This window comes from Pantherophis guttatus, chromosome 5 (assembly GCF_059756535.1).
Source record: "Pantherophis guttatus breed Tessera chromosome 5, ASM5975653v1, whole genome shotgun sequence".
NCBI lineage: Eukaryota > Metazoa > Chordata > Lepidosauria > Squamata > Colubridae > Pantherophis > Pantherophis guttatus.
In genome coordinates this window covers 5558051-5573108 of record NC_142067.1, presented here as the reverse complement: position 1 = coordinate 5573108, position 15058 = coordinate 5558051, and the positions used below count along the sequence as shown (strand labels likewise).

The 15058-nt window shown below is 44.6% G+C and overlaps 1 protein-coding gene across 13 annotated transcripts in view; it reads left to right on the top strand.

The window, feature by feature from the left end:
* The window catches only part of TENM4 (teneurin transmembrane protein 4), a 626114-nt gene that overhangs the window by 545419 nt on the left and 65637 nt on the right, over positions 1-15058 (top strand). For all 13 annotated transcript variants that reach the window (XM_087895779.1, XM_087895778.1, XM_087895780.1 and 10 more), the window contains 2 exons: positions 6298-6444; positions 12123-12339. In XM_087895779.1, coding sequence (XP_087751905.1) covers positions 6298-6444; positions 12123-12339 — 364 coding nt within the window. The remainder of the gene's footprint in view (positions 1-6297; positions 6445-12122; positions 12340-15058) is intronic.

Genomic DNA, 15058 nt, shown 5'->3' with positions numbered 1-15058 from the left:
CACCTCTGGCTGGCCCCAGAGTGGGGTGGGAATGGAGATTTTGCAGTATCCTTCCCCCAGGAGTGGGGAGAGAATGGGGATTTTGCAGGATCCTTCCCCTGCCACGCCTACCAAGCCACGCCCACAGAACCGGTAGGGAAATAATTTGGATTTCACCCCTGCTTCCAACTCTGTTATTCTATTAAGTTAGGCCTGTACTGTGTGAAGGTACATGATCATAGGCAATCCAGACATTTCTACGGCTAAAAAACTTACAAAAGAAACAGAGAGAAAGGGAGAAGCAAATCAGAACAACAAAAAAGAGAAATCATCTATCCATCGTCTCTTGCCCGCTTCAATACTTTAATTGCTATGCTTTTTTTTAACTTGCCTCCCACATTCCTCTCTTGGATCTCTGTCTGTCTCTGCTTTTTGGCTGTTCAGTCTAAATATTTCTCCCACTTAGCACTTTCTGATCTCACGCACAAATATAAAGACACACAATAATGCCCTGCCTCCTCCCCCCCAAAAAACTACTCCATTTGCAAAACTGGTAGACAAACCAACATAGATTCTCTTTCACAGATGTCGGCATGGGAAGTCTCATTCCAGATAAACCCATCCTGTTTAGGGGAGATTGAAATTCTATCCCTCTTTAAGCCTAGGGAGGTTTCCTGCTTTTTAAAAAAAACTATAAATTTTCACAGATACTTCACCCCCCTCCCAAGGGGGGGAAAAGCCATTAAAAGTTGTCAATTTTGCTTTTCCTGGATTTTCCCCGGATGTATAGTGGCTACCACTCTGGGTTGAGGCTAACTCTGTTACTCGAAATCTTAATTCCTTTAAATTAATTGTAATTTAATTTACCAAAGTACAGCTGTAATGGAGATAAAAAGAAACTAGGAACAATTTCCTCTGCTGTTTTAAGACATGCAGCTGATTACGGGCGTCGTACAGAAAAGCCCCTAGGCTTGAGATGGCCTAAGAATGCCATCTTAGTTTGTCTGATGACAGGACAATAAATTTTATTGGGTTGGACAAAGGCATCCTTTTGGAAGCCCAGTGATGGGGCTAAGAGCTGAGCCTTCTCTAAGTGATGTACAGAATCAGCACATTGCCCACAATAATCTGGGTCCTCATTTTACCCACCTAGGAAAGGTCAGAATCAAGCCGGTCAGAATCGAACTCCTGGCTGTGGGCAGAGTTAGTCTGCAATACTGCATTCTAACCACTGCGTCACCGTGGCTCCTTCCTTCCTTCTCTCCCTCCCTCCCTCTCTCCCTACTTTCTCCATTCACAATAACCCTTAGACTTACCCTGTTTCCCCGAAAATAAGACCCAACCGGAAAATAAGCCCTAGCATGATTTTTCAGGATGCTCGTAATATAAGTCCTACCCCAAAAATAAGCCCCAGTTAAAATCGTCAGCAGACGGAGGCGTTTAGTACTGTATTTTCCCCAAAATAAGACCCAACCGGAAAACAAGCCCTTGCATGATTTTGCAGAATGTTTGTAATATAAGTCCTACCCCAAAAATAAGCCCCAGTTAAGATCGTCAGCAGACAGACATGTGGTATTGTATTTCCTCCAAAATAAGACGTAACTGGAAAATAAGCCATAATTCATCTTTTGGAGCAAAAATTAATATAAGACTCGGTCTTATTTTGGGGGGGAAACATGGTCTATACCGCTTCATAGTGTTTTACAGCCCTCTTTAAGCGATTTTATATTTATATTATATTATATTTATATTTATTTGATTTGTATACCGCCCTACTCCCGAAGGACTCAGGGCGGTGAACAGCCAAACAATAAAATACACAGATACAAAAAATTTAAAAACCAAATAAAATCGAATTAAATAATTTTGGCCCTGACAAATTAAAACACCCCAATAGTTTAAAACAAATTAAAATTTACATATTAAAAAAGAGGGAAAGGATTAGGCCAAGCCCGCCTGGTGGAATAAAAAGGTCTTCACAGCGTGGTGGAAGGTGCGCAGGTCTGGGATCCTTCGTATCTCCGGGGGGAGCTCATTCCAGACAGTAGGTGCCCTCACAGAGAAGACTCTCCCCCTGGGGGCCGCCTTCACAGTCGTTTTCACAGTCAGCCTATCGCCTCCCAACAATCTGGGTACCTCACTTTACTGACCTCGGAAAGAGGGAAGGCTGAGTCAACCTTGAGCCAGTCAGGATTGAACTGCTGGCAGTGAGCAGTGAGCTAGCCTGCAATACCGCATTCTAATCACTGCACCACTACAGCTCCGTCGTACGTGGTTCATCTCTCTTGGCCTGTTTCCTTGGGGTTCAAAGACACAGGCTCGCTAATCATCTCCCTTCCCTGATGATCCTCATCCTTAATCCTCATCCTCACCAGAGGTGGTATTCAGCCGGTTCGGGCCAGTTTGCCCAAACCGGTAGCGGAAATCTCAAGTGGGCCCGCTCACTCGCCCTGGCGCTATGCCGTTCTATTTAGGCACATTTTGAAGCTGCGCGCATGCATGCAAGCCACGCACACGAGCAAAGCACATGCATGGAAGTCCACACACATGTGCAGAGGTGGTGCTTGCAAGCGTAGAGAGTGCATGCGCACGAACCGGTAGGGAAAGGAAGTAAACGCCCCCTCTGATCCTCACATCCTCTATTGCCGCTTCTGATTTCTATAAAACAAACGTCGCGTCGCCCAATATGTGTGTGTGTGTGTACATAGAGAGAGAGAGAGAGTTTAAATTTTGGAGGATTACCAGCAGCCGAAAAAAGAGTAGCCCGTAAACTTTGGATCAGGTTAGCGCGAATGCAGCGCCAGTAAACATTTTCAATTCACCCTAAGCTATGGGAAAAAATCAGCAACGTTGTGTAAGTTCCAACTTCCATAAATCTCCTTGACTTCTGTGGACAGGATTCCTGTTGGAAGCGGCTGACAACTTCATGTTGTTTAGACTGCCTTAATTATGAACACATTTGCTGAACTCCCCAAATCAGCTATTCTGATTGGATTCGAGAATAATTGGTTCCATTCTGCTTTAATCCGAACCAGCTCCCAAAAATCAGACTCTTTAAGGATCCTGTCTTCACCGGGAGTTTTAAGAGGCTTTTTTGTCTTTTGTGAAAAACGTGGGAAACGGGAAACGGTTCAAGCGATCCGTTGGAAGCCAAATCCAGACTTTTCGGCCCCCTCGCCAAACTACGATACAGGAAGTCCTCGACGTTTTGACCGTTCTTTTAGTGACGATGCAAAGTTACAATGGCACTTGAAAGAATAAAAATCAACCTAGAAAGGACAGGTTATCCTTCCACTGACGACCACAATTTAGCCCCAAAATTTTATGTCGCGAAGCGAGACATTTGTGAAATAAGTTTTGCCCCATTTTACGATCTTTCTTGCCACGATTGTTAAGTGAATCACTGCAGTGGATAAGTTAGTGACCCGGCTGTTAAGTGAATCTGCCTTCCCCATTGACTTTATTTATTTTTATTTATTATTTATTTTATTATTTGTATTTCTATGTCGCCCACTCTCCAAGGACTCTGGGTGGCTTACAACAAAGACAGTATACTAAATAGCATATTGCCCCCAACAATCTGGGTCCTCACTTTGCTTGTCAGAAGGTCGCAAATGTTGGTCACATGACCCCAGGACACTGTGACCGTCATAAATATGAGTCAGTTTCCAAGCATCTGAATTTTGATGACATGACCCCCCCGGGATGCTGCAATGGTCATAAATGTGGGCTAGTTGCTAAGCATCTGGATTTCGATCACACGATCATGGGGATGCTACAAAGATCGTAACTGTAAGTCACTTTTTTCAGTGCCGTCGTAACTTCGAATGGCCACTAAATGAACTGTTGTAAGTCGAGAACTACCGTACTTCCACATCGGGTGCTACTAAGTCACATAAAAACAGAAGGAAGCAGCTGTTGGCTTTGTCAGGTGGAATTGCGATCGGAAATGAATGTTTTGATCAGTGAAAATTTCTAGAACAGACGTGTCAAACTCGATTTCATTGAGGGCCTCATCAGGGCTGTGTTTGGTCTCGGGAGGGCTGGGGTGGGCATGGCCAGGGTGGGTGTGGCCAGCTTGACGTCACTCGCGTCACGGGCGCCCGCTTGGGCTTACATAATGGTCCACAGAATTCAAGGGGGATTGGATTTAAGTCTGCTTGTGACTATGTAGGAATTCTAAGCTGCCGCCTCTTTTAACTCCTCCCACAGTTTCTGCTGTTCCTCCTCTTGCAATCTAGAGCAGGAGTGTGAAGCTCAATTTCATTGAGGGCCGCATCAGGGTTGTGTTTGACCTCAGGGGGCCGGGGTGGGCGTGGCCAGGGTGGGCATGGCCAGCTTGACCAGAGCGCCTGTGGCGGCCTGAGTGCTCTGCCAGTGGAAACGGGCGCCCGAGCTCCATTTTCGTCTGCGACGTCCTCCTGCCAGTGAAAATGGAGCTCGGGAGGGCCGCATGCGTTGCTTCCAGGGCGGCCCTGCGGACCAGATCTAAGCACCCCGCAGGCCGAATTTGGCCCGCAGGCCTTGAGTTTGACACCCCTGTTCTAGAAGAACATACTAGTTGAATTTTTGTTCCCATTTGTCAAGGAAGAATGAGAAATAAACTTTCGGCCCAAGTGGGACGGCCATTTTCCCATTATCTTTTCTTTTTTTCTTTTTAAGTCCCTGTGCACACCAATGCAGTAACTTGTCATCACTGCCCTGCATCTTTACTTTCATTTTTTTCCACATGAATAGTAACTCTTTGGCCAATACAGATAGTCCTCGACTTACAACAGTTTGTTTAGTGACCATTCGAAGTTGCAACGGCACTGAAACAAGCAACCTATGACCATTTTTCGTACAGACGCATCCCCATGGTCACTTGATCAAAATTTGGATGCTTAGCAATGGGCTCGTATTTATGGCGGTCGCAGTCTCCCAGGGGAGTCACGTGTTCTCCTTTTGTGACCTTCTGACAAGCAAAGTCCATGGGAAAGCCAGATCCACTTAACAACCGTGTTACTCACTTACCAACGGCAGGGATTCACTGAACAAAGATGTCAAGAGAGGTCGTAAAATCGGGCAAAACTCACTTCACAAATGTTTCACCTTGCAACAGAAATTTTGGGCTCAGTTGTGGTCGTAACTCGAGGACTACCTGTACTTCTTGTTCGTCAACCCACCTTCTGTTATTACCACTGGAAATGAAAATCGAGAAAATGAGAATGCTATGATTTCCATTCTTGGTTTACCTTGAGAAGGTACTACAATGTTGCCAAGCTTACAGGTTGTCCTCAAATTATGACCACCATAGGCCCCAAAATTTCAGTCGCTAAGCCAGACGGTGGTGAGGGAGTTTTGTCCCATTTTACGACCTCACAGTCATCGTGAAGTGAATCCCCACTATTGTTAAGTTAGTAAGACGGTTGTTAAATGGGATTTGGCTTCTCCACGGACTTTGCTTGACAGAAGATCGCAAAAGCGGATCACGGCAAGCTTAACAGTGGAAATTTCAGGCTCAATTGTAGTTGTAAGTCAAGGATGACCTGTATTACCGCATAACAAGCCATTCTGTTTCATACCCACGGGGGAAAATATTGATCTGATGTAGTAAAATTTCCCTAGGAGCTGTTCTTACCTAGGCTTCCCCAAACCACGAAGCAGACTCCTTGTCCGGACAAAAACCCCTTTTTATTAAGTTACTGTGAATTCCTCTCATTCACATCCAGCAAAGTCTTTCAAGGGTGAATTTACAGTCACAGACCTTATCTGGCTTGGAGAGCTGCCAGGCCGATATCTTCAAAACTTGGCAAGGAGTCTCGGAGAGTCACGAACCAATTAAGCGAACGAATTGTCTCCTGCAAACTCCCCTCCCCTTTTGCTCCTCTTTGATTCCCTATGCCATTCATCGTCCACCTGTGGCTTTACTCCTGAGTCGACCCTTGTTCTTTGGCTGTTCCCTTTGTCTGGCAACTCTGCACATGCGCACACTGGGAACAGGCTCGAGCTGTTCATCTGCCTCACTGATGTCTGACTCCGAAGGCAGCTGATAACTGGCATAGGGCCCTGGCCCCCTCTCTACCTCCGACGCAGAGCCCTCGTCAGAGCCTTCCCCAGACTCCAAGACTGGTCCATGTTCCTCCCCAACCTCATCACTATCCGAATCTGCTACCAGCTCCTCTGGCCGCTGGCGGGCCACAACAGGAGCAAAACGGCCCCAAACTGCAAATCATCACTCAATCTTTGCTTGCAACATGTAAATGGCCTGTGAATCTTGCTCTCAAATATTTAATTGTCTTCCCCAGCTAAACTTCCCTTTCCTTTTCCCCCTTCCAGAGGGATGCCCCGGGTTGTGTAACGGCAACGGTAGATGCACTCTGGACATGAACGGGTGGCACTGTGTCTGCCAGCTGGGCTGGAGAGGGACAGGCTGTGATACGTCCATGGAGACGGCGTGCGGAGACGCAAAAGACAACGATGGAGGTAAGCTTCGTCTTGCTAACCGGGTTTATTCATCGCCAATCTTCATTTTGCACGGATAGAAATGAGCACGAGAAAGAAAGCGAGTCCCAGGTTTGAAACCAAACAGGACACCCCTTTGGGATGTCCTCTCTGAACATTTCAAAGTTGGGTTGGACTAAAAGCCAGTTCAAAATTGGCTTTTTTTTTTCTTCCTGCGATTCAGGATATTATGGATTTATGTCATAAAGGGTAAGATTCCTGCAGGCTGCTGTGAAACTGGTACAGTTTTCTCTCTGGATAAAATACTTCTGTTCCAATAAAAGAGAATATTTGTAACTCAGGGTTAAACTGTGGGGTCCTTGGTGCTCTCTGAGCTTGGCTGTTTTCTTGTAGACGTTTCATGACCCAACTAGGTAACTTCATCAGTGTTAGAAGGAAATGGGGTAGGAGGAGGAATAGGAGGATTCTAGGGTCCTTGGTACTTTCTGAGCTTGGTTGTTTTCTTGCAGATGTTTCATTACCCAGCTAGGTAACAGCATCAGTGCTAGAAGGGAGTGAGGTTGGCGGAGGACTTTAGGGTCATTAATGCTCTCTGAGCTTGGTAGTTTTCTTGCAGAGGTTTCATTACCCAGCTGGGTAACATCATCAGTTCAAGAAGAGAGTGAGATTGGAGGAGGAGGAGGACTTTAGGCTCCTTGGTGCTCCCTGAGCTTGGTAGTTTTCTTGCAGACATTTCATTACCCAGCTAGGTAACATCATCAGTGCTAGAAGGGAATGTGGTTCGAATAGGAGGAGGACTTTAGGGTCCTTTGAGCTCTCTGAGCTTGGTTGTTTTCTTGTAGACGTTTTATGGCCCAACTAGGTAACGTCATCAGTGCTACGTAAAAGGGAGTACGGTTTGCTCTCTGTTTATATACAAGCAGATTGCCATGTCACCAAGATTAGCACTAGAGAATTAAACAACACCCCAGTCAAAGAACCAGCAACTGAGACAAACAGTAAATAACAGCCTAATCAAGGAACCACCAAAAACTGGTCCAACCAACATTGACAGGGCAAGCCACATTGACATAAACCCACATTGCCGATTACCCACAATTTACTTCGTTGCAAAGAGATCTCTCATACTTGCTAGATGAAAAAAAAAAGAGAGATCCCGAAGGTGCTTTTTTCAAAAGACAACTGGACTTTGTTTTTCCTTGAAGGCGTTTCGCTTCTCATCCAGGAAGCTTCTTCGGTTCTGACCTGTCAGAACTGAACGTCTACGGAACTGACTGTCAGAACTGAGGAAGCTTCTTGGATGAGAAGTGAAACGTCTTCAAGGAAAAACAAAGACCAGTTGCCTTTTGAAAAAGCACCTTCGGGACAACCATGAATCTGGATGACTGAGAATCTCCACACACATAAAAGAGATGTGGCATTACATGACTGCAAGGCATTATATATATATATATATATAATCCATAGATGTCACAACAATAGAACTCAGGATGCTACCACACAACCCATTACCCAGATCATTAAAACACAAAAGACTAATGGGCACACAGCTAGGACCTCGCCCACACAGGATGTTACGAAACAGCTGACTAATCTGCAAACATCAACTCCATCAACTAATCAAGATGTAACAACATAGCCAACCAACCCGCTTACAACAACAAAGCCAGCACTTCACATCTCCCCACCAGTATTTATAGAGAGACGGCATCTCCGATCATGCTTTCCTCGCACAAGCACGAAGCCGAAGACACCAGCCTGAAGATGACGAGTGGGACCTCGTCGAAACGTCGCCAAGATACTCTCAATCTTATACAGGAAAAGACCTGAATGAGAAATTTGTTCCAGTGAGTTTTGCCCCATTTTGCAAACCTTTCTTGCCACCGTTGTTAAGCGATTCACTGATGTTGTTCCAGTAGTGGCCAAAATTGTGGAAACCTTTTGGGAAAAGTGTATTTTTGAGGTTTGATGGCTAATAACACCACTTTTTTTTTTTTTTTTGGAGTTTCAGGATAATCCTATTCCACTGCTGGAATGGCCTGGGAATAGCCCAGACCTTCACCCAGTGGAAAATCTATGGAATTTCTGATTAAAGAAACTGGTTAGTCAGAAGCAACCCAGCAATAAAACCCAGTTAATAGAAGCCATCATTCCATCTTGGTTTCACATTATTAGAACAGCGGCGGAACTAAAAGACTTGGTTCACTCCATGGGAAGACATTGTAAGGCCATCATTCATGCTAAAGGTTACCCAACTAAGTATTCACTGACATGGGTTTTTTTGTAGATCTCGTTTTTTCTACGTGTTTCCCTTTTCTTCTTTATACTGTCACTGCTATTCTAATAGCAAATCCTTCATAAAAGCTATTGCATTACATTCTTGATTAAATTATCTTTCCATTGATATATAATCTTAGGGTACTACTCCCCCCCAAAAGTGGTGCTATTAGCTAGTTTTAGAAAATACACTTTTCCCAAAAGGTTTCCACGATTTTGGCCACCACTGTAAGTTAGTTACACGGTCATTCAGTGAATCAGGCTTCACATGGACTTTGCTCGTCAGAAGGCCGCAAAAGGGGAATCACATGACCTCAGGGCCACTCCAACTGTCATAAATGTGAGTCCGTTGTCAAGCCTCTGAATATAAATTACCTCACCACGGGGATGGCTGGAACGGTCATTAAAGTGTTTAAAATGGTTCTAAGTAGGGTGGATAAAAATCAATGATTTTTTTTAAAAAAAATAAAAAAAAATCGGATTTTTTTATTTAAATCGGATTTTTTTGATTTAAATCGGATTTTTTTTATTTTTATCGAATTTATTTTAATAAAAAACTTTTGGGGTAAAAATCTATCGTAAGATCGTTTTCTATTTAAGATACATAAATAATTTAGTTTATTCAGCATGAAATGGAGCTGAGTTATGTAGCAGGAGGCTGTATATTCTGCAACACTGGGACTATCGGTGAGTCAACAGTGGGTCAAAGGAGTAGCAGAGATGACAGTTGCTCTTTAAAAATTATGATTTAAATCGAGTTGATTTAAATCAAGCCTTTTTACTAGTGATTTAAATCATGATTTAAATTGTGATTTCAATCAACTCAATTTAAATCAAATCCACCCTGGTCCTAAGTCACTTTCTTTTCTTCATTGCCGTCGTAACGTCGAAACAACAGTCACTAAACAAACAGTTGTAAGTCAAGGACTATCTGAAGCCTGGATTCCCGTCAGCCGAAGTCCCTTCTCCGTTCCTGAGCCCTGCAGGCACCGCCAAGACTGCATGATTTTTGGAGAAAGGAAACAAGATAAATCCCAGTCGGAGCTTATCTATATCAAGAGGATTTAAAAATGGGGTGGCTTTTTTTCCTAAAATGTACAAATGATTGAATGCTTTAAGTTAGTCCGGTGTGGTAACAAATCCAGATTGTTTCCTTTGGGAAAAAGATTTTGAGGGGTGGGGGGAGTTGAGACAGGAACCCACAGAAATAACCCGCTGCCCCTTCTGATAAACCCCCCACCCCCAGGCTGCAAAAAACAACAATTTCTCATGAAATTAAATATCCCCCTCCTCAGTTCTATTGACAGCCGGCTCAAGGCCATCGTTCTCATCCAGATGTGTCAGGAATACAGATTTAGAGCCGTCCTCTGTACTTCTGTTGAACTGGCCGGGAAATGACCACATTTAGCGTGATTTTTCTGGAGGGGCCCCCCTCAGAAAAGAAACTTTCTCCTCCTTTAAAAAAAAAGGAAGAAAAAGGCATTATTTAAAGTGGTCCATTGTTCCTTGACAATCTCCTACATGTGTCTGGAAAAAACCTGGGACACTTCAGAAGTTGTGGGAGCTTCATCACTGGAGGCTTTCAAGAAGAAAGAGCCTTGGTAGTACAGGGGTTTAAGGCACCCTGTTATTAAGCTGGTTATTAAGACCAGCTGCCTGCAATTACTGCAGGGTTCGAATCTCGCCAAGGCTCAAGGTTGACTCAGCCTTCCATCCTTTCTAAGGTAGGTAAATTGAGGACCCAGATTGTGGGGGCAATAAGCTGACTTTGTATAAATATACAAAAGTATGAAGGCTATTGCTGAGCACATTGTAAGCCGCCCTGAGTCTTCGGAGAAGGGCGGCATATAAATCAAATTAAAAAAAAAAAAAAGAGAGAGAGACTGGATCTCCTGCTTGGGCGGTGTCCAACTCTGTCAATCTGTATCTGTTTAATTTTGGGACCCATCCAGACAAGAGATTCTTTCAAGCAGCTAATTTGCACCTTGGATTGAAGTTTATGAGTCACCCCCAGGACAATCTTGGCTGGATTAAAAAAAATGCCTCCTAATACAGGGTAGTCCTCGATTTATGACCACAATTGAGCCGGATATTTCTGGAACTAAGTGAGACCTTTGTTAAGTGAGTCCTAGGAAGGAGGCGACGATAAATCGTATCTAAAAATCTGGCCAGGAATACTGTAGGAACTGATCCAGGCAATCTTCAGAAGTCAAGGCTGACTCAAAGGCACTAAATAAATAAATGCATCTGTACGAAGAGATATTGGTACAGGGATTACCTGGGTAAAATGAGGACCCAGATTGTTGGGGGCAATAGGCTGACTCTGTAAACCGCTTAGAGAGGGTTGTAAAAGCACTGTGAAGCGGTATATAAGACTATTGGGAAGGAAGGAAGGAAGGAAGGAAGAGGAAGAGAGGAAGGAAGGAAGGAAGGAAGGAAGGAAGGAAGGAAGGAAGGAAGGAAGGAAGGAAGGAGCGAGCGAGCCATGGTGGCACAGTGGTTAGAATGCAATATTACAGGCTAACTCTGCCCACTGCCAGCAGTTCAATCCTGACTGGCTCAAGGTTGACTCAGCCTTCCATCCTTCCAAGGTCGGTCAAACGAGGACCCAGATTGTTGAGGGCAAGATGCTGATATTTGTAAACCGCTTAGAGAAGGCTGGAAGGCACTGTGAAGCAGTATATACAGTGGTGGGCTGCTGCCGGTTCGGACCGGATTTGGACGAACCGGTAGTTCCGACAATCAGTTGGCCCCACCCACCCACCTGCCCCCGCCCTATCCTGTCCTATATTTCCTTCTTTCTGGCTCAGCTGATTCGCGCGGCACAGCTGATTTCCGCGCTTCCGCTGTTCTACTTACCGGTAAGTAGCCTTAGAAGATAAGCAGCTGAGCTTCAAACTGCTTCAAATTGTTCAAATTTTGAACACTGCACAGAAGCGCGTTAGGCACACGCGTGTGTGAAGCCCGCGTGCGCTCGCAAAGTGCACGCTCACAGAACCGTTGTTAAACCGGTTGCAGCCCACCACTGGGTATATAAGTCTTAAGAGCTGTTGCTGTTGCTTAAATTCCTTGGTAGTACAGGGGTTTAAGGCACCCTGTTATTAAGCTGGTTATTAAGACCAGCTGCCTGCAATTACTGCAGGTTCGAATCTCGCCAAGGCTCAAGGTTGACTCAGCCTTCCGTCCTTTCTAAGGTAGGTAAAATGAGGACCCAGTTTGTGGGGGCAATAAGCTGACTTTGTATAAATATACAAAAGGATGAAGGCTATTGCTTAGCGCATTGTAAGCCACCCTGAGTCTCCGGAGAAGGGCGGCATATAAATCAAATAAAAAAAAAAAAAATTCCCAGGTTACAGAGCTAAGTATTCCAGATACCCCACTGAGGCTCCTCTCCAACATGTCTTTGTCTCTTTGGTCCACAGATGGGTTAGTGGACTGCATGGACCCCGACTGCTGCTTTCAGTCTCTGTGCCGGACCAACACGCTCTGCTTGGGCTCTCCAGATCCCCTGGACATCATCCAGGAGACACAGGCCCCCATGTCCCAACAGAAGCTCTACTCTTTCTATGATCGGGTCAGGTTTCTCGTTGGCAAGGACAGCACCCATGTCATTCCGGGAGAGAATCCGTTCAGCGGAGGGTAAGTTAGTTTCCTTCCTTCCTTCCTTCCTTCCTTCCTTCCTTCCTTCCTTCCTTCCTACCTACCTACCTACCTACCTACCTACCTACCTACCTTTTCCTCTCTTCCCTCCTTTTTCTTTTTCTCTTTTCTTTTTCTGACTCTCTCTCCTTTCTTTCTTTCTTTCTTTCTTCTTCATTCTTTCTTTCTCTCCTTCCTTCTTCCCTTCTCTCCCTCCTTCCTTCCATCCTTCCTCTTTCCCTCCATCCCTTCTTCCTTCTTTCCTTCCTTCCACCTACCCTCCCTCTTTTTCTTTTTCTCCTTTCTTTCTCTTTCTGTCTCTGTCACTTTCTCTTCTTTCTTTCTATCTTTCTTCTTTGTTCCTTCTCCTTCCTTCCTTCTTTCCTTCTCTTCTTCCTTCCTTCCATCCTTCTTCTTTCCCTCCATCCCTTCTTCCTTCTTTCCTTCCTTCCACCTACCCTCCCTCTTTTTCTTTTTCTCCTTTCGTTCTCTTTCTGTCTCTCACTTTCTCTTCTTTCTTTCTTTCTTTCTCTCTTTCCTTCCTTCCTTCCTTCCTTCCTTTCTTTTCCTCTTCCCTCCTTTTTCTTTTTCTCTTTTCTTTTTCTGACTCTCTCTCCTTTCTTTCTTTCTTTTTTTCTTCTTCATTCTTTCTTTCTCTCCTTCCTTCTTCCCTTCTCTCCCTCCTTCCTTCCATCCTTCCTCTTTCCCTCCATCCCTTCTTCCTTCTTTCCTTCCTTCCACCTACCCTCCCTCTTTTTCTTTTTCTCCTTTCTTTCTCTTTCTGTCTCTCACTTTCTCTTCTTTCTTTCTTTCTCTCTTTCCTTCCTTCCTTCTTTCCTTCTCTCCATCCCTCCCTCCTTCCTTCCTTTTTTCCTCCATCCCTTCTTCCTTCTTTCCTTCCTTTCTCCCTGCCTCCCCCCTCTTTTTCTTTTACTCTTTTTTTTCTTTCTGTCTGTCTCTTTCTCTCCTTTCTTTCTTTCTCTATCTCTCTCTTTCCTTCCATCTTTCCTTCTCTCCATCCCTTCCTCCTTCCTTCCTTCCTTCTTTCCCTCCATCCCTTCTTTCCTTCCTCCCTTCCTCCCTCTTTTTCTTACTCTTTTCTTTCTCTGTCTCTGTCTCTTTCTCTCCTTTCTTTCTTTTTCCTTCCTCCCTTCCTCCCTTCTTAGAAAGAAATCTCAGAAGGTTTGGAGAAAGACATTTTCCCCCATGGTATTTCTGTCTGCAATGTTTGGGGTTGTAGGTACCTGAATTTGCAAATATTGCCGTACACAGAGAGCGTTGTGGTACACCAATTACACTTCAGGTTCAACTTTAATAAGCTTTCCCCCCCCCCCAACTTGAAAATCAAAGGTTCAAAAGGAGTTTGTAGCCTGCGTATTATGATTTCATTAATGATTTCCCTCCCTGAAGAGTTTGTTGTAAATTCTGCACCAGGTACTCTAGCCATGTACTGGAGTTACCTTCTGTCCCTTATGCACAGCACAATTTAATATTATTATGCTGGAGTCTAATACTGATTGAATTCTCTGAGAGCAGTAATTTATGCAGCCAAAATGGCAAAAGCCACACATGAGAGAAAGAAAGAGGGAGAGGGAGGGAGGGAAAGAGGGAAGGGAGAGAGGGGAGGAGAGAGGGAGGGCGAGAGAGAAAGAGGGAGAAGGAGGAGGGAAGGAGAGAGAAAGAGGGAGGGAGGGAGAAGGAGGGAAGGAGGGAAAGAGGGAAGGGAGAGAGGGAAGGAGAGAGGGAGAGGGAGAGAGAGAGAGAGAAATTCAGAGTAACCATGGACTTTTGCAGAAAAGTGCAAAAGGAACAAAAAAACATAGGGTAGGACTGGATTAATTAAGCAAGGACAATGAAGGCAAACATACAAAGGCACCGATTGGTTCCCACTCTCCTAAAAGCCCAAAATAAGAGGAAAAAGAGATTGCACAGAATTGCAACCTGGTGAATTCTGGGAGTTGAAGTCCACCCATCTTAAGGTTGCAGAGGTCAACAAACACCAACATAAAGGATTACGTGGCCAGTCTAAAAAAACCAACGACTCTGAAATGATTGGGAGCAGCCATCATTCTAGAGAAGAAAAGATTTTTCAGTGTGGCATCCACAGCTGTTACAGAATCACTGCAGTTAAGTTGGGCACACTAACTTAGTTAAAGTGATTCTGGCTTCTCCGTTGCTTGTCAGAAAGTCGCAAAAGGGGATCATGTGACCCCGGGACACTGCAACCGTCATAAATATAAGTCAGTTGCCAGGTGTATGAATTTTGATCACGTGACTGGGGAGGCTGCAACGGTCATCAGTGTGAAAAACGGTCTTAAGTCGCTTTTTTTGCGGGGGTGCTGTTGTAACTTCAAACTGTCACTAAACAAACTGTTGAAAGTCTCCATACATGTTCTTCCTTCCGTTCCTCAAAGTCCTTCCTTCTGCCCTTTACAAATACTAAGTAAGTAAGTAAGTAAGGAAGGAAGGAAGGAAGGAAGGAAGGAAGAGGAAGGGAGAGAGAAAGGGAGGGAGGTAGGGAGAAAGAGAGGGAAAGGAAAAAGAGAGAAAGAAAGAAGGGAGGAGGGAGGGAGAGAGGAAGGAAAGGAGGGAGAGAGAGAAAAAGAAAGGAGGGAGGGAGAGAGAGAGAAAGAAAGAAAGTGAGAGAATGAAAAGAAAGAAAGAAAAAGGGAGGGGAGGGAGAGAGAAAGAAAGAAAAGAGAGAAAGAGGGAGGAAGAG